Source organism: Arachis stenosperma, chromosome 1 (genome assembly GCF_014773155.1).
Source record: "Arachis stenosperma cultivar V10309 chromosome 1, arast.V10309.gnm1.PFL2, whole genome shotgun sequence".
Taxonomy (NCBI): domain Eukaryota; kingdom Viridiplantae; phylum Streptophyta; class Magnoliopsida; order Fabales; family Fabaceae; genus Arachis; species Arachis stenosperma.
Genome location: NC_080377.1, coordinates 11684185 through 11708921, shown reverse-complemented (window position 1 = coordinate 11708921; position 24737 = coordinate 11684185). Strand labels below are relative to the sequence as shown.

The following is a 24737-nucleotide window of genomic DNA, read 5'->3' as shown; positions in this document are numbered from 1 at the left end:
TTCCATGGTTGCTGTGACATGACCGAAGAGAAGAGAGAAAGGGATGAGAGAGAAGAGAGAGGATGAAGAAAAGCAATAAAGTGTGTTTGAATAAATTAATTAAAATGGGTTGCTTTTACTTCCCTTTGATTGAGTAGCGTGTAGCATTGATGATCACCATCATGTCAATCACACTTTCTCTCTCATAGTTCCCATGCATTTATTAACTCCACTTCAAAGAGATTTGAATTCCATCACATGGTATGAGTGGAGTCCGTTGGGAGTGTGCAGCATAATTAAAGAAATGGGTTTTATTTGTTAAAAGGATAAAGCAATATTGTGTGCCCCATCTCCTTTTGATTTCGGTCCAAGCAAGTTGGTCATTTACCAACAATAAATTTGGGCTTGCACATTTAAATTTGGCCCAACATTATAATGATCAATTCAGCCATACATCATTGAATATTTTTGAATCAATGCTGAATTGATTTAACCAATTGGGCTTAAGTAACAATTTCTAGCCCAAATATGATTTCAGCCAACATTATCACAATGTCTTAATACCAAGGCTGAATATTTTTGATACAATTGAGCTTGATATATTTTTCTTTTCTTTTCGGTCCAGTAACAATCCTGCATCACAAAATTATTAATTAACATATGTTAAATAAAAATTAATTAATAATTTTGCAATTAAATATTTTAATAATGTTTGCTCATCACAAATATTAATTTGGAGTTTTCCAAACTCATCAATCTCCCCCTTGATGACAAACATTATTAAAATTGAAATGGAAAGAAATTTAAAGATTGAGTAAAGAATACTCCCTTTGAATTTTGAATTTCTCCCCCTTTCTAAATGTCACATGGCTCCCCCTTAATATATGCTATTTTACCAAGGGAAGCATTAACCTGTAACATTTTAATCAAGCTTTAAGAACAATGTTATTTAGCATGTTATATGATGCTAAATGCTTGATTTATGAGCAGTTTTAAATTGATAATCAAAACTCATTTGATATCATAAACTGATTTTCTGCTCAATATACACAACATAATCTATCAAAATCTGTTGCTGTTCAAAAAATATTTTCCAGTAAATCAGAGCAGTTTTGTTATGAAAAATATTTTTCAAGTAAGATACAATCTTTCAAACACAACAACTTTCACCATTACAAGCCTAAAGGAACTGCCAAACTTAAATCATTTTATCAAGGTAAGAAAAATATATCATCAACTTAGTAAACACATTTTACCAAGATATAGATCAAATAATGGCAGCAAAATCACCAAACAGATGCATCATAATCAAAATATGATCAAAACAGATCACAATTAAAGCAGATTCATCAATCAAGCATCAATCCTTTTTAACAGGAGTGATCATGAATTCTCAACAGAGAATTTCATCCCTATTTTTCAATTTCAATTTTTAGCACCATTTCTCCCCCTTTTGGCATCAAGGGTCACTGCAAAATAAATGAAAACAACATACAAGAGGCATAATATTTGCTGTTCACCAAAACACAATAGTCCAGTAAGCACACATGCATTTGAGCAAATGACAATCAAAGTTCAACTCGAAATTAATCCACTAACACAAAGTGCTCAAAACAGAGCCAGATCAGAGCATAAAATAGAGCAAAATAGGTCTGCAAAATAGTGCAACATAACAGTTTCAATTCAGCCTCCTTCTTTTTTTTTCATCAAGGAGCGACCCTGCAAAAAAAATGAGAAAAAAACAATGCAGTCCATACTAATTCAAGACAAGTGAAAATAGTTCCTAAGGGATGAGAAAAGGATAAAGATTTGATTTGACAACTTCCAAAAAAAATGAGGAACGGGTCAGAGTGATGTCAAAGAGATTTGGTGGGGCCCAAAATAATTAACTTCAGTTCAGTCTCCCCCTATATCATGGCCCATTCAACACATCCTGAAATTTGTCTCCTGCTTTCCTACGAGACAAAACCAAACAGAATCAAAAAGTTCACAAATTTTCAACAGAACTTAATTCTATCATTCCCAAACTGTTTCTTAAGGTGCAGAATCTGTCTTCACATAAGGGCTTAGTGAAAATATCTGCAAGTTGATCTTCGGATTTTGCAAATTGAATATCAATAGTTCCCTTTTGCACATGTTCTCTAATGAAATGATATTTAATTTCAATGTGCTTTGTTCTTGAGTACAAAACAGGATTTTTTGAAATATTTATTGCACTCATGTTATCACAAAATAAGGGTATACTATTGATCTTTAATTTGTAATCTTCCAATTGAGTTTTTAACCAAATTAATTGCGAACAACAAGCAGATGCGGATATATATTCAGCTTCAGCTGTGGATAAAGCCACTGTGACTTGTTTCTTGCTTGACCACATGTTGAGTGAACTTCCAAGGAAGCAACACATGCCGGAGGTGCTCCTTCTATCCACCCTATCTCCCGCATAATCTGCATCAATAAACCCTACTGCACAAAAATCATCAGATTTTGGATACCACAAGCCATAATCACATGTTCCCTTAATGTACCTAATGATGCATTTAACAGCCGTTAAATGGGATTCTTTTGGGTGAGATTGAAATCTTGAACATACACCCACACTTTGAACAATATCCGGTCTAGAGGATGTAAGATACATTAGTGAACCAATCATTCCTCTATACCGTGTCTCATCCACATCTAGGCCATCCTCATCCTTTTCAAGTTTAGTGTTAGGATGCATTGGTGTTCCCATTGGTTTGGAATTCTCTAAGCCAAATTTCTTTATCAATTCTTTTGCATACTTGCCTTGGTGAATAAAGGTACCACTAGGAGTTTGTTTAATTTGGAGGCCAAGAAAGAAAGTTAGTTCTCCCATTAAACTCATTTCAAACTCACTAGTCATGAGTTTTCCAAACTCTTCACACAAGGACTCATTGGCAGATCCAAACACAATATCATCCACATAAACTTGAACAAGAAGGATGTCATCATTAGAAACTTTAATGAACAAAGTAGTGTCGGTGGTTCCCCTTTGAAAATGATTTTCGAATAGGAAGGCACTAAGCCTTTCATACCAAGCTCTTGGAGCTTGTCTAAGGCCATAAAGAGCCTTTGAAAGTTCAAACACATAATTAGGAAAATCTTTATGTTCAAAACCGGGGGGTTGAGCCACATACACTTCTCTATCAATAAAGCCATTAAGGAAAGCACATTTAACATCCATTTGAAACATTTTGAAACCTTTATGGGCAGCATAGGCAAGAAGCAACCTAATTGCTTCCATTCTAGCTACCGGAGCAAAAGACTCATCAAAATCTATTCCCTCTTCTTGATCGTAACCTTGGGCCACTAATCTAGACATGTTACGAACAACTTGTCCATCCTCACCAAGTTTATTTTTGAATACCCACTTAGTACCCGTTACCTTCTTACCATCCGGATGAGGTACTAAAGTCCAAACCTTATTCTTGTCAAATTGAGCAAGCTCCTCTTGCATGGCCTTGACCCATGATGGGTCTTCAAGAGCTTGTTTGACATTGTTGGGCTCCATTTGTGACAAGAGAGCAAAGTTGCTAGGTTCGGTTTGCCTTTTGGTGGAGAATCTTGTGGTTACACCTTGAGAGGGATCACCAATGATGAAATCATGAGGATAACCCCTCATGGACTTCCATTCTCTAGGCTTTCAGACAGGTGTTGAGCTTTGATGAACTTCTGGTGGTCTCACTGTTTCAGTTTCTCGTGTCTGCTCAGGAGACAAAATGGAAGTTTCTCCTTCAATCTGGCGAGATAAAGCAGGGCTGACAGATTCTTCATTTTCCACAGTTTTGGAATTTTCTTTACTTGTTCCATCCTCTTCACAATCTGAATCATTATCCTTTACAATACTGGGAATTAAGTTAGAATCACAAAAGGTAACATGTATGGATTCCTCTATGGTTCTATGCTCTTTGAGATAAACTCTATAGGCCTTGCTTGTGGTGGAATATCCAACAAACATTCCTTCATAGGATTTTGGATCAAATTTTCCAAGGTTTTCCTTATTGTTAAGTACAAAACATTTACATCCAAAAACATGAAAGTACTTAAGATTTGGAGGGGTTCCTTTCCACAGCTCATAAGGAGTTTTCTTTAACCCTTTTCTAATGATTGTTCTATTCAAAATGTAACATGCTGTGTTCACAGCTTCAGCCCATAAAAATTTGGGAATTTCATTCTCACATAGCATGGCCCTAGTCATTTCTTGAAGGCTTCGATTCCTTCTTTCAACCACCCCATTTTGTTGGGGGGTTCTAGGGCATGAAAAATTATGAGAAATCCCTAAGTCATCACATAATTTTTCAAAATCTTGATTTTCAAATTCTCTTCCGTGATCACTTCTCAAATGGGCAATTTTCAAATCCTTTTCATTTTGAATTTTCTTACAAAGGGTGGAGAAGGCATAAAATGCATCATTCTTATGAGCAAGAAAAAGTACCCAACCAAATCTAGAGTAATCATCTACCACCACAAGACCATAGTGTTTACCTCCTAAGCTTTGAGTTCTAGTAGGACCAAAAAGATCAATATGTAGCATTTCCAATGGCCTTTTGGTTGAGATTCCATCTTTTGATTTAAAAGAGGATTTTACTTGTTTGCCCAATTGGCAAGCATCACAAGTAAGATCCTTATCAAACTTGATGTTTGGAATTCCTCTAACCAAATTCTTTTTGACTAGCTTAGAAATTTGGTACATGCTAGCATGACCCAACTTTCTATGCCAAAGCCATTTTTCAGATTCAAGAGAGGTAAAGCATGTTACATTTTGTTCTTTTAAGTCCTCAAGAGTTAATCCATACACATTATTGCATCTTTTAGCTTCAAATAGAACATTCCTAGTTTTCTCACAAACAACTAAGCAAACAAGCTTCTTAAAAATAACTTCAAAACCCAAATCACACAATTGACTAACACTAAGTAAGTTATGTTTCAAGCCATGTACAAGAAGGACATCATTTATACAAGATGAGAGATTTTTACCCACTTTCCCAACAGCCACTATTTTTCCTTTTACATCATCACCGAAAGTGACAAATCCTCCATCATATTCATCAAGCTTTATGAAGAAGGTTGTCTTCCCGGTCATATGCCTAGAGCATCCGCTATCCATGTACCACATATTTTCTTTCTTCTTGGATGCTAGGCATACCTACACAATAAGCTCAAGTGACCTTAGGTATCCAAATTTTCTTGGATCCTTTCACGTTAAACCATCTCTTATGTCTCAAATCATTGTAGTCAAAAACAACTTTACAAACTTTATCACCAATCATTCTTTCACCAAAGAAACATTGAATAGGAAAGTGTCCACTTCGATTGCATAGTCTACAAAATCTTGGAGTTGCTGTTTTGTTAAAGCAAGTTGGGTCTTGATACTTAGTATCATTTGAAGATGAAGCAATATTTTCAAAATGTGATTTTTCAGATTTATAAAAACCCAACCCAGCTTTATCATAAAGAGGTTTTTGACTAGCCAAGATTTGATTCAGATTTTCAGAACTTTGGGTGAACTTGGCTAAGTCTTCCTTAAGTCTTTTAACCTCTTTAAGCAACTCTTCATTTTGCTTAAAACAATTTACATATGCAAGGACAGAATGGTCACTTTCACAACTTCTAACTTGGGCTTTTAACTGCTTATTTTCTTCCACAAGATCACAAGCAGTTTCGACCTCTCTTAGTTTTTCTTTGAGAAAATCATTTTCAGCTTTAAGAATGATATTTTGTTGTTCAAGATCTTGATTCTCAGTTAGAAAACATCTTATTTTTTCAGAAAGGTGATCTATCATAAGATGAAGGTCTTCAGTGTTAGGGTTTTGAAAGAATACCTGATCTTCCTCTTTTGCCATGAGACAAGGCTGTGACTTAGTCTCAGATTCTTCATCATCATCATCTGAGTCATTTTCCAAATCTTCCCATGAAGCCATCAGTCCCTTCTTCTTTCCCTTTTTCGACTTTTCCTCCTTCTTTAACTTGGGACAATCAGATTTAAAATGCCCTATTTCCTTGCAATTGTAACAGATTACCTTGCTAAGATCATTCTTCATCCTTCTTGAGCTGCTGCCTTTGCCTTTGAGTTTCATCATTTTCCTGAATTTTTTTGCAAACAACACAAACTCATTTTCAGAAGAGTTATCATTGGATTCATCATCCAGAGGGTTAGTCACAGAAGAAAAGGCAATTCCTTTCTTTTTTGAATCTTTTTTCAAATAGGAATTTTCAAAAGCAAGTAGATTTCCTCTCAAATCATCAAGTGTCATGGAATCTAAGCTACTACTCTCAGAAATAATTAAGGCTTTTGTTTCCCACTCTTTTGTAAGACACCTCAACACTCTTCTCACTAGCACAGATTCAGAATGTGAAATTCCCAGAACTTCTAAGCCAACAATGATAGTGTTGAACCATTCGAACAGTTCATCAATGGACTCTCCTTCCTTCATTGTAAACATTTCATATTCTCTGTTCAACATGTCTATTCGAGTCTTCTTTACAATGGTGGTTCCTTCATGAGTGATTTGTAGCTTGTCCCAGATTTCCTTTGCTGTTGTGCATCGTGATATCCGTCGGTACTCCTCAAAGCTAACAGCACAGTTGAGTAGGTTTACTGCCTTGGCATTTAACTCTTCCTTCTTCCTATCTTCCTCGGTCCATCTTGCTTCTGATTTGAGGGTGACCACTCCTTCAGCATTTGTGGTAGTTGGAAATTGAGGTCCTTCCAGGATAATCTTCCAAAGTCTGTAATCTACAGCTTGTACAAATATCTTCATCCTCTCCTTCCAATAGGTATAATTTTTCCCACTGAAAAGAGGAGGTCTGTTGCTAGATTGTCCTTCGGTCAGATTATAGGACACCACATTTGCGCCACTGTTTTCCGCCATGAGGATCTTTACTCCAAGCTGCAAAGCTTGATCTCTTTGAGACCAAGCTCTGATACCAATTGATAGTTTCAGTGGCTAAGAGAAGGGGGGGTTGAATCTTAGCCCCCTTTTTTGCTTGCTGACACTTGCTGGACTTAGAGAAAGCTTTTCTGTTTTTAGCTCGTCCCTAGTCACGAGACATTTTCATTTTGTCTCGTCATTTGACACGAGACATTTTTTATTTTCATCTTGAACAGTAAAAACAGAATTGAAGTAGGAAGAGAGAGAAGATAACACCCAGATATATCCTGGTTCAGCTGCTAAGTGCAGTGCAGCCTACATCCAGTCTCCATCACAACAATGATGGAATTTCACTATAATCATCCAGATTACAACTTGTAAAGTGCTAACCCAACTTACAAGGGGATTCCCACAGAATCATGAAACACAACATAGATGAACAAAGGAACTCTAAGACATCTATGGCTTTTTCTTTTAATTTGCACTCTCTGCCTTTTTTCGCTCTATGGCTTTTTCATACAAACCTCACTGTTTGCCTTTTTCCATGAGACTCAAGACATGACAAAATTAAACAGAAAACATTGAAGGAGAAGAAGAACTGCTAGCTTAGGTAGCTCTGTGAATCCTGTGCCTTGCACTCTCACTGCTTACTTCTAACTCCTTGAATCAAACCATGACTGTTCACCTCTTTTATAGAGAAGTGAAGCCTTCACAGTTGAAACACAAACCCGAGCTCAGCTTCTTTTCCTTCACAACAAAACCGGTTCGGCCACACAGAGAGAAGAGGTAACTCATGCAAAAACCAACATGCAAATACCTCTAGTCCTTCCTTGGTCATCACTCTTCATCAATCCGAGCGCTCCATCCTTGGCTTCCTCTCCAAGATGGATTTCTGGCCCTTGATGCTTCATGATGATGATGACTTCATCTGCTTCAATCTCTGCCTCAACCATCACTTCGCCACTCTAGCTACTTCCTGTGGTGGTTGAGCAGAATCAAAGACAAGCCATGCCTCCAAAGATCTTCCTTACTGGCCGAATCTTCATCCTTCTTTTTGAGTATGAAGGATCCGAGATTACCTCACCAAATCTTACCAGATTAGGTGATAATCTCAGCCACAGCATACTTTTAGTTTTCTTTTTCTTGCCATCATTAACTTGATGGCCTTGATGCATGCAACTTCTTCTTTTTCTTTTTGGTAGCTTAGTGTAGCTTCCATGGTTGCTGTGACATGACCGAAGAGAAGAGAGAAAGGGATGAGAGAGAAGAGAGAGGATGAAGAAAAGCAATAAAGTGTGTTTGAATAAATTAATTAAAATGGGTTGCTTTTACTACCCTTTGATTGAGTAGCATGTAGCATTGATGATCACCATCATGTCAATCACATTTTCTCTCTCATAGTTCCCATGCATTTATTAACTCCACTTCAAAGAGATTTGAATTCTATCACATGGTATGAGTGGAGTCCGTTGGGAGTGTGCAGCATAATTAAAGAAATGGGTTTTATTTGTTAAAAGGATAAAGCAATATTGTGTGCCCCATCTCCTTTTGATTTCGGTCCAAGCAAGTTGGTCATTTACCAACAATAAATTTGGGCTTGCACATTTAAATTTGGCCCAACATTATAATGATCAATTCAGCCATACATCATTGAATATTTTTGAATCAATGCTGAATTGATTTAACCAATTGGGTTTAAGTAACAATTTCTAGCCCAAATATGATTTCAGCCAATATTATCACAATGTCTTAATACCAAGGCTGAATATTTTTGATACAATTGAGCTTGATATATTTTTCTTTTCTTTTCGGTCCAGTAACAATCCTGCATCACAAAATTATTAATTAACATATGTTAAATAAAAATTAATTAATAATTTTGCAATTAAATATTTTAATAATGTTTGCTCATCATAAATATTAATTTGGAATTTTCCAAACTCATCATAGGATAAAGCATATTTTGTCTCTAAAATTATCCAAAATTTGAAAAAAATTTTCTAAGTTTTATTTTGTATCAATTTTATTCCAAAAGTTTTCGATTTGCATCAAATATATTTTTGGCAGCTAATTTTTCAAAAAATTTATGACCAATTCAGCAATAATAATTTCACAAGAACAATCTTTTACATAAACAAACTAGACATAATTGTCATACATTATTATTAGATTGGTCTTAAACTTTCTGAAAATTTAGCTATCAATGGTATATTTGACATAAATTAAAAATTTTTTAAACAAAATAAAATTTAAGAATATTTTTAAAACTTTTAACAATCTTTTAAGACAAAATATACTTTACTCTTAGTTATATATATTGAGGAACTTCTCTCATTGATCTAGTAGGTATGTTAATAATGGTATGTTATATATATGCATATTAAATTAAAATGACAAAAAATTATATATACGTTGTATATTTTTATAATTACATATAGGACATATATGTTATGTTTAATAATTTATTATAATTTATGATGAGAACTGATTTTACTTCTTTTTAAAACATCTAAAATGCTAAAAAATTTCTAGAAATAAGATTTAAAGGAAAATTCTTCGTAAAATTTCATAAAAATTCTATTATTAATGAATTTGATGATTTAAAAGAATATTGTATACTACTTCATATACTCTCTTTATAAAAATACAACATATATTTTAATGCTTATATGATGGTAATTGATATCAATTTTTAGTCTATGTATTATGTGTATATATTCTTGGTCTCTCTGTTTTCATTTATTCTATTATGACCTTTTTTTTAATGTGAATAACTCTTTTACGAACACATTTTGATTTGTGAATGTGAGATTTATTCTCCATGAAACATAAGCAGAAGTAGTACATTATTCATGAGAATATTAATTTTTTATTTGAAGAAGAAAAATGTAGCTTGTCCCTTATGTCATGTAAACTTGCAAGAAAATGTTGGTGGGGCTTGGCTGAATCCCATTCAACAAAATTAAACCCGTCTCATAAATCATAATCACATGTTTTAATATTGATAAGGGATAAACTATTAAAGTAATACTCAAGAGTCTCCGTTGTTAATAAAAATAACTCTAAAAGATATGAATAATAAATAATTTGCCAAAAGATTTAAAAACATAGTAAAAATAATTAAATATTAAATATATATTCTTAAAATAATATTTTAGAGATTAGAATTTAACGAAAATTTTTGCAAATATTACAAGTGAATTTAAAACAAATGTGAATGACCAAATCTTATTGAAAAATTAAAAATTATAGAAATCAAAATTTGATTCGATTTTCGCATGCACCTTCAAAATAATTATTCAAGTATCACCACAAAAAATTTAGATCAAATAAATAAATCATTTGTTAAATACAAAATTTTTTTTATCACTTATAAAAATGTAATATTTATTGATTATTTTTGTCATATTTTTAAATTATTCAAAAGACTTATTTATTATTTATATTTTGAAGATTTTTTTTATCTGTAGCATAATTATTCATACCCTGACCCAATAATAAAGGCCCAAGGTCCAAATAAAAGGCCTAGTCCAGAGGATTGAGCCCTACTAAGCACCAACCTTCACACTAAGAAGTCGGTGTTAAACCCGACTTACTCCCAAGAAGTCGGGACGGAGAATAGTTGGCAGATAAGCACTCATTCAAATGAATAACTGCCCCTAAAATCTCTCTAACTACTTTATCGAGCCATATCTTAACCTCCCTAAGATAATGGGACGGTTAACACCCTAAAAATATGGCACTACTCCAACGGTGGTTATTGGCTCACCGCTATAAATACACTGACACCCCTCAGGTATCTCTAAGCCCAATACTCTCTAGACCTACTCACACCCTTGCTAACTTAGGCATCGGAGTGTCTTTGCAGGTACCACCCCCCATTCACTCGCGAACACAAGTCGGAAGGAGGCTCCAACGTGCAAACTAGCTCGGAAGCCATCATCCGCGGACGATTGGGCCAACCAAAGCCATCCATCTTATTAATCTCCGGTTACCCACCGTAACATTGGCGCCGTTGCCGGGGACCCGAGAGATCATCCATCGATGGCGGATAGATCCCACGAAGAAGGCCATGTAGAGACAGATTCTGAACAAGAGAATTTGGACACAGGCAACAACGATGTGGACCTCACCCTCCACCAGGAAATCGACAATCAACACAGGGAAGGCACTTCTGGAGTAAAGAACCCGAAGGTAAACTCCTCAGAAGGGCATGAGTCAGAAAAAGAAGGACCACCCCATGTAACTGAACTCATGGGATTAGTCCACAGCCGCCTGGAGCAGTTAGAGCAGGAACGTGAGCGACAAAAGGAAACTGAAAAGAGCCTAAAAGAGGAGATGGAACGACGAAAAGAGTTAGAAAGAAAACTCTTAAAGTTGGAATCCTCCCTCAAAAGTCGCAACTCCCGCGACGAACAAGAAGAACCACCCTTAGGTGGGGAGGATCCCTTCAGTGAGGACATAATGAGGGCTAAAGTCCCGAGAAACTTCAAAAGCCCTGATATGGACCTCTATGATAGAACCACGGATCCAAAGCATCACCTGAGCAACTTCAAAAGTCGGATGTATCTAGCTGATGCTTCCGACGCTACCCGATGCAAAGCCTTCCCGACCACTCTATCGAAAGCAGCGATGAAGTGGTTTGATAGCCTCCCCCCGAGGTCGGTTACTAGTTTTGAAGACCTCTCAAGGAAGTTTTTGATGAGGTTCTCAATCCAGAAAGACAAAGTGAAACATGCACCGAGCCTCCTGGGAATAAAACAGGAGGTCGGAGAATCTTTGCGAGCCTATATGGAAAGATTCAACAAAGCATGTTTGGAGATTCAAGACCTACCCACCGAGGCAGTAATAATGGGGTTAGTCAATGGGCTTAGAGAAGGTCCCTTCTCGCAGTCCATATCCAAAAGACACCCCACCTCTTTGAGTGATGTACAGGAAAGAGCTGAAAAGTACATCAACATGGAGAAAAATGCCAAATTAAGAGACCTGAGTTGGCGACCCGGACCCCCTCCCTCAACAAAAGAGAGGGAAAGGGAAACCAAGAAAAAGGAAGAACTCGGTCTCGAAAGGCCAAGAAAATATCACTCTTATACTCCTCTGAAAATTTCTATAGTGGACGTATATAGAGAGATTTGTAACACTGAGAGATTGCCACCCCCTAGACCCATTAAAAACAAAAAAGGGGGAAGCCGCAACGATTACTGCGAGTACCATAAAATATATGGTCACTCCACAAACGACTGTTACGACCTTAAAAATGTGATAGAAAAGCTGGCTAGAGAAGGTCGGCTTGATAGATATCTCATAGAAAGGTCGGACGGTAACGGAAAGAGAAAGCGAGACGACATGGATAGAAGAGACCCACCACCGCAGACACCAGAGAGACATATCCATATGATCTCAGGAGGGTTCGCGGGAGGGGGACTCACCAAATCCTCTCGCAAAAGACATCTCAAAAGAGTTTATCAGGTCGGAGAAGAGTCATCCGACCTCCCTACCATTTCATTCACAAAAGAAGATGGGCAAGGAATAATCCCTGGACATGATGATCCTAGCAAATGCCCATCTCCACAGAACCCTAGTAGACCAAGGAAGCTCGGCGGACATCCTTTTTAAGCCCGCTTTCGACAAGCTAGGGTTAGATGAGAAAGAATTAAGAGCCTACCCTGACACCCTATACGGATTAGGGGACACGCCAATAAAACCACTAGGATTTTTGCCCCTTCACACTACTTTTGGAAAAGGGGAAAAATCAAAGACTCTGAGTATAGACTTCATAGTCATTGATGTAGGGTCAGCGTATAATGCTTTAATCGGCAGAGCTACCCTCAATCGACTCGGAGCAGTGGTATCTACTCCTCACCTCTGCATGAAATTCCCGACCTCAGCGGGAATAGCAACGGTAAGGGGAGATCAAAAGTTGGCAAGGAAGTGCTACAATGAAAGCCTAAATCTAAGTGGAAAAGGCAGAGAAGTTCACACGATAGAACTCGGGGGCGCAAGGGCCAAAGAAGAGCTGCGACCACAACCGGGAGGAAAAACCGAGGAGATACAGGTCGGTAAGGAGGAAGGGAAAAATACTCATATAGGAGCCAATCTAGGGGAAACCCTAAAACAAGGATTGGCTAAGCTCCTAAGAGATAACTCCGACCTCTTTACCTGGAAGGCCTCGGACATGCCTGGGATAGATCCCGAGCTCATGTCCCACAAACTCTCGGTTTATCCGGGATCCCGACCTGTACAGCAAAGAAGACGGAAGCTCGGCCCAGAACGAACCCTAATAGTAGAAGAACAAGTACAGGCACTCCTGGAAGCTGGCTTCATCAGAGAAGTCAAGTACCCAACATGGCTAGCCAATACAGTGCTAGTCAAAAAACAGAATGGCAAATGGAGAATGTGTGTCGACTACACCGACTTAAATAAGGCATGTCCCAAGGACCCTTATCCCCTACCAAGTATTGATACCCTAGTGGATTCCAGCTCGGGGTACCAATACTTATCGTTCATGGACGCCTACTCAGGATATAATCAAATCCCGATGTATGAGCCCGACCAGGAGAAAACATCATTCATCACACCCAGAGCTAATTTCTGCTACGTGGTCATGCCATTCGGATTAAAGAATGCAGGGGCCACATATCAAAGGTTGATGAATAAAGTATTTTCCCCTCATCTGGGGAGTCTAATGGAAGTATACGTCGACGATATGCTGGTAAAGACCAAGAAGGAAGTCGACCTCTTGTCAGACCTCTCTCAAGTCTTTGACACCATAAGGCTGCACGGGATGAGACTAAATCTCGTAAAGTGCGCCTTCGCGGTGGAAGCTGGGAAATTTCTAGGATTTATGCTAACACAAAGAGGGATCGAAGCTAATCCCGACAAGTGTAGAGCCATCCTAGAAATGAAAAGTCCGACTTGTTTGAGAGAAGTCCAGCAACTAAACGGCCGACTTGCAGCCCTCTCCAGATTTTTGGCAGGATCGGCACTGAAATCCCTTCCACTATTCTCCTTATTAAGAAAGGGATGTCAGTTCGAATGGACTCCTGAATGCGAGGAGGCATTCCAGGAGTTCAAAAAGTTTTTAAGCCAACCTCCTATTCTAACCCGACCAGTACCTGGGAAAGACCTCGTCCTGTACTTATCCGTAGCAAACAAGGCTGTCTCATCAGCCCTAATAAAAGAAGACGAGGTCGGACAACATCCAGTCTACTTCATCAGTAGAGTTCTACAAGGCCCTGAACTAAGGTACCACAAGCTAGAAAAGTTTGCCTACTCCTTAGTAATAGCCTCACGAAGGCTACGACCCTACTTTCAGGCCCATACAATAAGAGTCCGTACGAACCAACCCATGAAGCAAATCCTCCAAAAGACGGATATTGCAGGGAGAATGGTCCAATGGGCAATCGAGCTTTCCGAGTTCGACTTAAGATATGAAACTCGGATAGCGATCAAAGCTCAATGCCTCGCCGACTTCGTTGCAGAATACGCAGGGGATCAAGAGGAAAAACCAACTACATGGGAACTCTATGTAGATGGATCCTCCAACAAAACGGGAAGCGGCGCAGGCATAATATTGGTAGATGAAAGAGGAACCCAGATAGAGGTTTCCTTAAAATTTGAATTTCCGGCTTCAAATAATCAGGCAGAATATGAAGCCTTGATTGCTGGACTAAAACTAGCAGAAGAAGTCGGTGCTACAAAGGTGATGATATACAGCGACTCACAAGTGGTAACCTCCCAAATAAGTGGAGAGTATCAGGCAAAGGACCCAAATATGAAGAGGTACTTGGAAAAAACTTTGGAATACCTTGGACGCTTCGCAGAAACCGAGGTCAAACACATAACTCGGGATCTAAACAGCAGAGCAGACGCCCTATCTAAGTTAGCAAGTACCAAACCAGGAGGGAACAACAGAAGCCTGATCCAAGAAACCCTTCAGGAACCCTCAGTAATAAAAGACAAGCAAGAAGTACTTGAGGTAGTCGGTTTAGACCTCGGATGGATGAACCCCTTAGTTGAATACATGAAATTCGACATCCTCCCTAAAGAGGAGAAAGAAGCTAAAAAGATCCGAAGGGAAGCACAACACTACACCTTGGTGAGAAATATCCTCTACAGAAGGGGGATATCAACACCACTATTAAAGTGTGTACCGACCTCAAGAACTGACGAGGTGTTGGAGGAAGTACATAGTGGAATCTGCGGAAACCATCTCGGAGCAAGGTCACTAGCCAGGAAAGTAATCCGAGCTGGATTCTATTGGCCGACCTTGCAGAAAGATGCCACAGAATTTGTGAAAAAATGCCAACCATGTCAGATGCATGCAAATTTCCACGTAGCTCCACCAGAAGAGCTCATCAGTATCACTTCTCCATGGCCTTTTGCAAAATGGGGAATGGATTTGTTAGGTCCTTTTCCCCAAGCGCCAGGACAAGTCAAATACCTTATCGTGGGAATAGATTATTTCACAAAGTAGATAGAAGCAGAACCATTGGCCACCATCACCGCTCAAAGAAGTCGGAGGTTCCTCTACAAAAATATCATCACGAGATATGGGATACCTTATTCCATCACTACGGATAATGGAACCCAATTCACCGATGCTACCTTCAGAAGCCTAGTAGCCAGTATGAAAATCAAATATCAGTTCACCTCGGTGGAGCACCCACAAGCCAATGGGCAAGCCGAGGCAGCCAACAAAGTCATACTGGCAGGACTAAAGAAAAGATTGCAAGAAGCAAAAGGAGCTTGGGCCGAAGAGCTCCCCCAAGTATTATGGGCTTACAGGACAACGCCTCAATCCGCCACTGGAGAAACACCCTTCCGACTAGTCTATGGTGTAGAGGCAATGATACCAATAGAAATCAGTGAGCAAAGCCCAAGGGTAATTCTCCATGACGAGATCGGAAACATACAGGGGCACAAAGAGGAGCTCGACTTGCTCCCCGAAGTCCGAGAAGATGCCCAGATAAGAGAGGCAGCGTTGAAGCAAAGGATGACTACAAGGTACAACAGAAAGTCATTCGAAGAACATTTGCTCCAGATGATTTGGTCTTAATCAGAAACGACATCGGAGTCAACAAATCAGGAGAAGGAAAGCTCGCCGCAAATTGGAAGGGACCATACAAAGTCAATGAAGTTTTAGGAAAAGGTTATTATAAAATAACCGACCTGAACGGCACTGAGTTCCCAAGGTCGTGGCATGCTTGTAATATGAAAAGGTACTACAGTTAAAAGCGAACTCTACTCCCTGATGTACTCTTTTCCCAACTTCATGATTTTTTCCCAAAAGGGTTTTTTCTGGAGAAGGGTTTTTAACGAGGCATCATAGTAGAGGCTAAGGGAAAATAGGCTATTAAAACTCTTAGTAGCAAGAAGGTACCTCCCCAATTAATAAAGATATTTTTCATCTACAATATCTCTTATAAATTCCTTTCTAGTTTTTCTAAGTCTTTTCTACGAAACGCGCCGACTTAAGCTCGAAAAAACGTGAAAATCCCATGAACCGACCTAGATGGTCGTCAGGATAAAACGACGAGGTACAAGTCGGTGTAAAGAGGTTATACAAGTCGATCGTAAACAACTCGGAAACAACTCGACTCATAAAGTTGAAACAAACTCCGAGCGGAGAAGCTCGAAAACACTTTGGCTCAAAAGTCGGAGTGAAGAACCGAGCAGAAGAAAAATGCATCGCAAAAATAACCTAAGTCATAAAAACTCAATAAAACATAATCGAGCATGAGGAATAACAAAAAGAGATTGAAAAACTTACGAAAAAGTTTAAAGGCTGTCTCAAAAAGTCCTTAAACAAAAGGCTCAGAAAAACAAACAGGCCAAGGTTTTCAAGAAAATATCAAGGGGACTTCAGAAAATTAAAGCATACACGCATAAGGTAAGCTAAACCCTTATCCAAAAAAGGGTATTCATTTTGTTAACTTAAAAACCCCTTATCAAAAAAGGGGTATTTTTTAATATTTTTGTTTACGGCCTGGAAAGTCCAAAGAAAAATTGTTCAAACAGCACTACCAAACAGAAATAAGTAAAGAGTTTAAAAATGGGGGGCCCACAGGCCGGACCCCCAAATAGCCACAAATCATTTTTTAGAAGAAGGATCACCACCACCAGAGTCAGGAGGAGCGCCACCGGAGGCATCCATGGGAGATGAAGAGATAAAAGGATCTACTGAAGAACCCGGAGCGTCTTTAGAACGAGGAGGGGACTCAATAATCCTCTGCCCCCGAGTCTTCAATTCTGACTCGGAAACGATAACGGGGGCAGGAGGATCCACGATGGCACCATCAATAACAACTTTGTCAGGATGTAAAGGAGAAAGATCCAAGTCGGGAGCAATCACCCTGACTTGCTCCAAGAAAATCCTCCAAGACTCCTCGGCGCCATCAGCAATAGAGTCCTCCAACTCATCATATGCCTTCCGAGAATTCAGCAGATCATTCTTCACAGACACAAGATCATTGAATAAACTTTGATAGCTGGCCTGCGCTGTTTTTCTCAACTCCATCTCCATGTTGCACTGGGCCTGCAAAACCTTCCCTTTCTCCCGGAAGGTATCTCTCTCCTCCCTCAGCTTGGCAATCTCCTTCTTCAACTCTCCCTCATGCTCTTGATATGAGCGAAGCCTTCCTTCCAGCTCCTCGACCTTCGAGGTCGTTCCTAAAGAGCTGAGAGGAGCCTTCTCAAAGATATCCAAGAGTTTGCCACAAACCCCCGCCGCCTTGAGACTCTCCTCGACCATAGTGGTAAGGTGGCTCCGAACAGACATATCATCCATGCTTATACGAACATGGGGATAGATATTCTTTCAGACGAACGCAATAGCATCCGCCTTAACCTCACCAGAAGAGCCAGACTCTAAAGTCTTGCCCTTCTTTGGATCAGGGGAAGGTCGGACGACGGGGAGCGGCTGAGGGGGAGCTGAAGAAGAAATTACAATGGGCTTGGAAAGAGTCCCAATGTTCCGAGGAGGAGGAGGAGGAGAGATAACCCTGGCACCACCGGCCCGAGCGCGAGACTTGGCTTTGGCCTCCTGGACTCTCTGGAAAGATTCTTGAGCATTTGTCTTTGCCATTTCTGAAAAAGAAAAACAATAGCTAAGGAATCAAACAAGTCGGAATGATCAGCTGATAAGTCGGAAATTTAAAACAAGAAAAAGCTACCTAGCTGCGCTTGGACAAAGGTCGGAGACCCTTGGAGAAACTTTTTAGTATCCAAATATGGGGCCCTCCCCCACACTTCTCGGAGGAACCCCACAATGGCAGCCTCTACTTCATCCAGGTCATCCAGACCATATTTCTCACAAGGGGAGGCCTCCAGCCAGTATAAGGGAAAGCGAGGAGAAGAGTTATCATCCAGGAAAAAGGGGTGGTGACCCTCTACAGCTTGCACTTTGAAAAAATAATTTTTGAAGTCATGAAAGGATTCGTCAAAAAGGGTGAAAATTCTCCGACCCTGTATGGCTCGGAAGGACACCCATTGCTATTTGTTGTTTAGCCCACTAAAGGGCTTAGTCATGTGGAAAAGAAAAAAGAAAATCCTCAAAGAGGTCGGGAAGTCCAAAGCTTGACTAATAAATTGATAAATTTTCAGAAAACCCCAAGAATTGGGGTGAAGTTGGGTAGGGGCAACTCGACAGTGGTGCAAAACAGACATCTCAAAATCCGAAAAAGGAAGAAAGACACCCAGACGGGTGATCATACATTCATACATAAAGAAAAAATGAGAAGACGCCTCATTGGCCCTCCTAAAGCAAACCCGGTCTTCTGGACCCGGGACTACCAACTCATACTTTGGCTCGTCATCCTCAGAAACACAAATCCTGTGGTGAGTACGAAGATGAGTAATAAACTCCGTATCGACCAAAGGTTCCTCTCCTAGGACCGTGACATCAACCCATTGAGAAAGAGCTTCTACAGAAGACATTTTTCTAAAAATACGATGAAAACCTACAAAGGAAAACGGAAAAAGAATCAAAAACGAGAGTCCCTAAGGGGATACGAAAGCCTACAACGTCACTTCTCCCTCTCCAAAGAAAATAAAAGCATGCAATCACAAAGCATGACATAAAAGTAAAACACTAACCTTTATCCAAAAGCGAAGGTTGGAGGAAGCAGAGGTCTCTGAATACAAGAACAAAGCACGAACAAAGAAAGAAGAAATTTGAAAAATCGCAGAAACGAAAAAATGAAAGAGAGGGAAAGTATTTATAAACATGCTAAGGGGCATAAAGGTCAAAGCGGGGCAGTCATTAATGAGAATGCACCGTTACCAAAGCCTACGCACATTCCTAACGGACACGACGCTTGATTAGACGTAACTGTCAGAACAAAAAAGACACGGAAAAGTCACGTCGGTTTCAGAAAATCACGTCGGTCCTCCAACAAGTCGACTACAACCCCGAGTAAAATACTCGAACCCAAGTCTTATAAAGATCTTGGGCTCAAGTAGGGGCACTGTTCATACCCTGGCCCAATAATAAAGGCCCAAGGTCCAAATAAAAGGCCTAATCCAGAGGATTGAGCCCTACTAAGCACCAACCTTCACACTAAGAAGTCGGTGTTAAACCCGACTTACTCCCAAGAAGTCGGGACGGAGAATAGTTGGCAGATAAGCACTCATTCAAATGAATAACTGTCCCTAAAATCTCTCTAACTACTTTATCGAGCCATATCTTAACCTCCCTAAGATAATGGGACGGTTAACACCCTAAAAATATGGCACTACTCCAACGGTGGTTATTGGCTCACCACTATAAATACACTGACACCCCTCAGGTATCACACCCTTGCTAACTTAGGCATCGGAGTGTCTTTGCAGGTACCACCCCCCATTCACTCGCGAACACAAGTCGGAAGGAGGCTCCAACGTGCAAACTAGCTCGGAAGCCATCATCCGCGGACGATTGGGCCAACCAAAGCCATCCATCTTATTAATCTCCGGTTACCCACCGTAACAATAATATTTCGAGTACCAAAGAACAATTCTCTTTGGTGCATTTTAATCTTTTTATTATATTGATCTTATCAATAAAGATATCATTTTAAACAAGTAATTATTCATATGAAGATATTTTTTTATATAAAAATATAACTGAAAATTGTAAGATAATTCAATATGTTAACTAGATATTTTTCTTTTCAAATAATACATACATGTAATGCTTAACGAAAATTACAAACTAATATACATGTTTGAATTTAATGCCTTCCCATAGAAATTTACATGATGGGAATCATACAGTTGCTGGTGCATATTGCCAACATAATTGAGAAAAATAGTAACTTGAGATGCAAGTAATCACCATATCCGATTAGTTTTATGCTTTTGACGGAACTGCTTCTTTGTTATACACCATGGACCAGGAAAGGTACTTAACTGTACATAATCCATAAACAGTTAGAAATTAGAGTTACTATTATTGAGTAATCAAGATAATAATGAAAATTAAACATGAGTATAGTAATAAAAAAAGAAAAAAGCAAAACATTATAAAAATACAATTAAGTCTTTATAAAACATTCAACATGAAATATATTGGATTGATAAACACAAAAGTTTGTCAATGTTAGTGAATAGCTCACATTGCCAATCATCTTTGCTCCAAACCATGCCGTATCCGCGCCATATGGAGGAGGTATGACTGTGATTCTGTCTGACAGGTTGGGATCAACCAAGGCATGAAGTTCTTTCTCTAATCTTTCTGAACCAGAGTGATCACAGAAGTAGCATTATTAGAACTTGTTGCTAGTATCTCATCACCATGTGTTCTCAGTACGTTTTTAGTTCAATTTCATTTTTCAGCTCTGTTATAAGGATTTAAAAGATAGAATGCAACAATGAAAGGGATATTTACCTGCCAAACCTGGTAAACATGCACTGCCCCCACATAAGACTACGGTCTTAAACCAATTTGTGTCCGCGGTTAATTCTGCAGAATGGCAATGGTCGATGCACAGAGCGACGGCCTGGTGCAAACCCATTGCTCGTCTGTAAAACAAGTGCGAAATGTGCTTAAGCTACAATTGAGCAAAAATCTTGAAGAAATAAATAAGATAGTGACCAAGAACTCTCTAGATGTTGAATGAAATATTTGTCCATAGATAAATGTAGATGAAGATTTTCATTTGAATTTTAAACTGAATCCCATATTTGTCCAACAAAATGTCCTCATCCTTTTCAGAAAACATCATGATGAATCAATCTTTTTTGGATAGAAAGATGAAGGATCAAATTAGAAGCTTAACAAAATCCTATTCATTTTTTCGAGACTTTGAAGCAATGATTGAGTTGTCTCTATTTGACTTCAAGGTCATCGATTCAAGTTATGGAATCAGCCACTGATACAATTATCAATTAGGCTACCTAGATTACACTCTTTGCATGCGGCCGTTCGAACTATACATTAAAGAGAGTCAGAGGGATGCTTATGGTGCTCTTTTTCTTTGTTGATATTTGTTGACATATCTACTAAAATTAAAAAATATTGGCACTAACAAATGGCTCAACTATAAGCTTAGGTAACAAAACCCAAGTTCATTCAAAGCACCAAAAAAACGAAGAAAAAATAAATTGCAATTTAAGTTTTATTTTAGATGATTGAGATGCATTTTTCCTATAATGAAACTGTTGAAACGGTATTGTAAGAAATACAAAAACTTACACTCCGGCAAGACGTGGCTGGAATAAGATCTCTCCGGTTTGAAAGCGCTCTTTTTTAAGTATAAACCATCCTTCTCCTGCAGCTTCAAATGATGCTTGTGTATCTTTAGATAGCTCTGCTTCATAATCAATAGCAACATAGCATAGCTTCTGTTACCATGCAACCAACAAAATATCAGACAATAACACTGAGATTATTTCAATGTAGAAGTAGTCCCTCTCACCACACTGCAGAGAAAAATCATATGAACGGGGGAAAGAATAATGAAAGTCACAAAAGAAATCAGCAATCCTATTCCTGTTCCGTGCATTTAATTATTCATAAACAAAACTCAACTCCACCTGAATTGTTAATTTAACCTTGGTCTTATGGAATCATATATAGGAATACATTACATTGCTCTTCTAAAATTCAAGCAAAAACAAAAAGGAATGGTATTAATAGTTTAGTACCTCTTTCAGCATTCGAACAGTGTACATTGATTCAAAACTCATGTTATTCTGTTGCATTTGTTCTCTAAGGAATCCAGTGAGCTTTAGGGCTCCCAACCCCACAACCTCCACACCCACTTTTCGCATCACTTTGCCATTTAAAACTGTAAAACAAACCATTTAGATATGCTTCGGACAAAAACTTTATGCATCACGATGCAAGAGGTGATTATTAAGAATTGATTACCTCTTAAAGCCACTAAGGCAGCAGATTTCAAAGGTACTTCATGCAAGAAATTCATTGTTATGCATAAACTAGAAATTTAGAGAGAGAGATATGGGGAAAGAAGTTACAGAACATACTTGGAACAACAGATGTGACTTGAAAACCTATATTCACAACTATTCCAGAAGTTTGTTTGGCAGCAAAAAGAGCTAGAACTGCCTACATTTGCAAAAGCGAAATATACAATTAAAAACATTAATCGTAAAATGGAACCGGATTGCAGTTCTTTTCATTTTTTTTTTATTCTTTATTTTAGTACTATCAAAAGTTACCTGATTTAGAGCACAAACAGCAGGAACATTCATGTCAAACAGGGCAGTATAGATTGCTTCCTTAAGCTGCCGCCTTGAGGCTTTGGCTGATTCAGTATCTGCAATGAGAAACATATATAACAAATATTTCACTTGGGTGATGACATATAAAAAAGTGTGTTGTATAAGCTTCTTCTTTATCTACAATATTGACCTGGATAGATTGCAACTCATAACAGCTTTTGAATATAAAAGCATAAAAAATAGTATATCATGTTTGCAGCCCATTTTTCATTTTTCTTTCACATTCCAAAACAATGGAAGAAAATCATAAAATGTAACTGACCATCATAGTGGCATATTGGTATAGAAACAACAACTGGTTGAGAACTTGGTTTCGCCTTCATCCTGCGAGAAAGCAACAAATATATTATACAGATTAGACATAAGTAGCAATATTTCTATCAGCAGCATACTAATCATCACCGAAGCATAATAAATTACTCATTTATCAGCAGTGAATTATTGCACCAAGAATGACTTGCACCTGCTATAAATAGTCCAAAAAAAGTGTCTGAGTCTGGTGTATATTGGCGTTTCCACATTACCAAATTCCTGCATATCAAATTCCCAAACATATATTAACCTTTTAAATATCATGTAAGCAGCAATGTTGAACCTTGCAATCATTTGTTTTTTCAAACCAAGATAGGCTTACCAGAAAGGTTGCCGACCGCCATGATGGACAAGGGAGTGTGCTCCAACCATATTTGCAATAGCCAGAACCACCTGGACAAGAAGAAAAAGAAGAACACCAACTAACTAACCACATTAAATATGACAATAAAAAGTAAGCATACACCCAAGCAAATTGCGAGACTCACCATCAATGATAACAGAACAAGGCAGTTTTGCACGCTGGCCATAAACTTGCTTGAATGACACAGATGGCATCTCAGCAACTGGGGTTCTGCAGTTGCAAATGCATTTGGATAATAGTTAAAAATTACAACCATAGTACACAAAAAGTAGTTACTAAACGAGTATAAAATACACCTTGAAAATGAGTTAATAAGCACATGTGCTAACACAAATATATAAACACAATTTGGTGACTATTTTTGGTATGTACGCAGTATTTTTGTAAAACTTATCATCATGTACTAAAATGAGCACTTTTACGTCACTTAGTTTCTTTTTTCTTAAGAAATGGCAGCTCGGTCTTTTGACAAAATATACCAAATATAGAGAGATCAATGCTCCAGAAATCATATTATTGTTCAAACGAATAAAAATGCAAAAAATTCAAGAAATCGAATTTAGTATCGTACTTTCTATTTAATTATCTGAATATTCCAAAACAAATTCTATCAAATACATCAGTCTCCCACTAATATCTAGAATTCAACGCCAACATGAAGATACGATAACTCATTTCCTGACCTCTAACCAAGCATGAATCATATCACTATCGCAGAGGAAAACAGCGCATACAAAATCACCAAACAAAGATAATCAAAACGATTTGTAATCCATAGTTCCAAGATGGAAGGTGCGTTACTCACGGAAGAGGAAGAAGAGGGTAAGCAGAGGCCAGAAAAGTCTCGGAGAAAAGAACTGAATCCCATGGCTGAGGATTGTGGACCTCAAGAAAGTGGGCCCAGAGTTCGTTATCGGAGATGAGGGATCGCCACTTTCTGTTAACCACGCTGAGCTGTGCGGCCTGCTTTGGGCCCAATAACCGTACGATCTGCATCACAATCTCGCTTGGAAGTGATTCCAGTAACGAACCTGAAGAAGCAGCAGCTTCGGATGAGGGTCGGTGGTTGTTATACGACGCCGTTTCACTGCAAACGCAGAGTTTTCTGAAGAGTGTTGCCATCATGGTTTGTGTTTCAGAGTCAAAGGAGTGTGGACTTGCAACTTGCAACTTCCGAAAAATCATGAAAGCGGTTAGCTCTTTGAGTACTTACATTTTATTTCTTCCTCCCCTCGCTTAACACGTTGCAGAAATAAATGATGAGTAAATACTCAAATTAATCTCTAAAAAATTACTCATTTTTTAACTTAGTCTTCTAAATATTTTTTTAATTAAATTTATTTTTTAAATATTTTAAATTAGTCATCTAAGTTATTTTGTCACTTTTTTTTATGGTATCAAAATTTGTTAAGGTAGTACATTAAATGACACTACAACACATTTTTAGAAGTTTTAGTTGACTA

At 38.5% G+C, this 24737-nt stretch overlaps 1 protein-coding gene across 1 annotated transcript; it reads right to left on the bottom strand.

Annotated features, from left to right (window-relative positions):
• Nucleotides 1–19973: 19973 nt before the first annotated feature.
• Nucleotides 19974–24494, bottom strand: LOC130949839 (actin-related protein 8-like). The gene is made up of 12 exons (XM_057878476.1): nt 24080–24494; nt 23399–23484; nt 23233–23303; nt 23062–23129; nt 22861–22922; nt 22536–22633; nt 22341–22422; nt 21999–22141; nt 21547–21695; nt 20740–20873; nt 20468–20586; nt 19974–20261 (listed from the first exon to the last, which is right to left on the bottom strand). Exons 1-12 carry the CDS (start codon nt 24457–24459, stop codon nt 20184–20186), a joined length of 1470 nt encoding a protein of 489 aa, XP_057734459.1. The 5' UTR covers nt 24460–24494; the 3' UTR covers nt 19974–20183.
• Nucleotides 24495–24737: the final 243 nt, after the last annotated feature.

Bases quoted from the DNA above. Each gene is read 5' to 3' on its own strand.
- LOC130949839 (XM_057878476.1), bottom strand. From the start codon at position 24,459: ATGATTTTTCGGAAGTTGCAAGTTGCAAGTCCACACTCCTTTGACTCT. The intron at 22,923-23,061 runs GTGCAAGTCATT...GCTTTCTCGCAG, and splicing joins TTTTGGACTATTTATAGCAG to GATGAAGGCGAAACCAAGTT. The intron at 20,587-20,739 runs GTAAATATCCCT...ACTCTGGTTCAG, and splicing joins ATGTTTACCAGGTTTGGCAG to AAAGATTAGAGAAAGAACTT.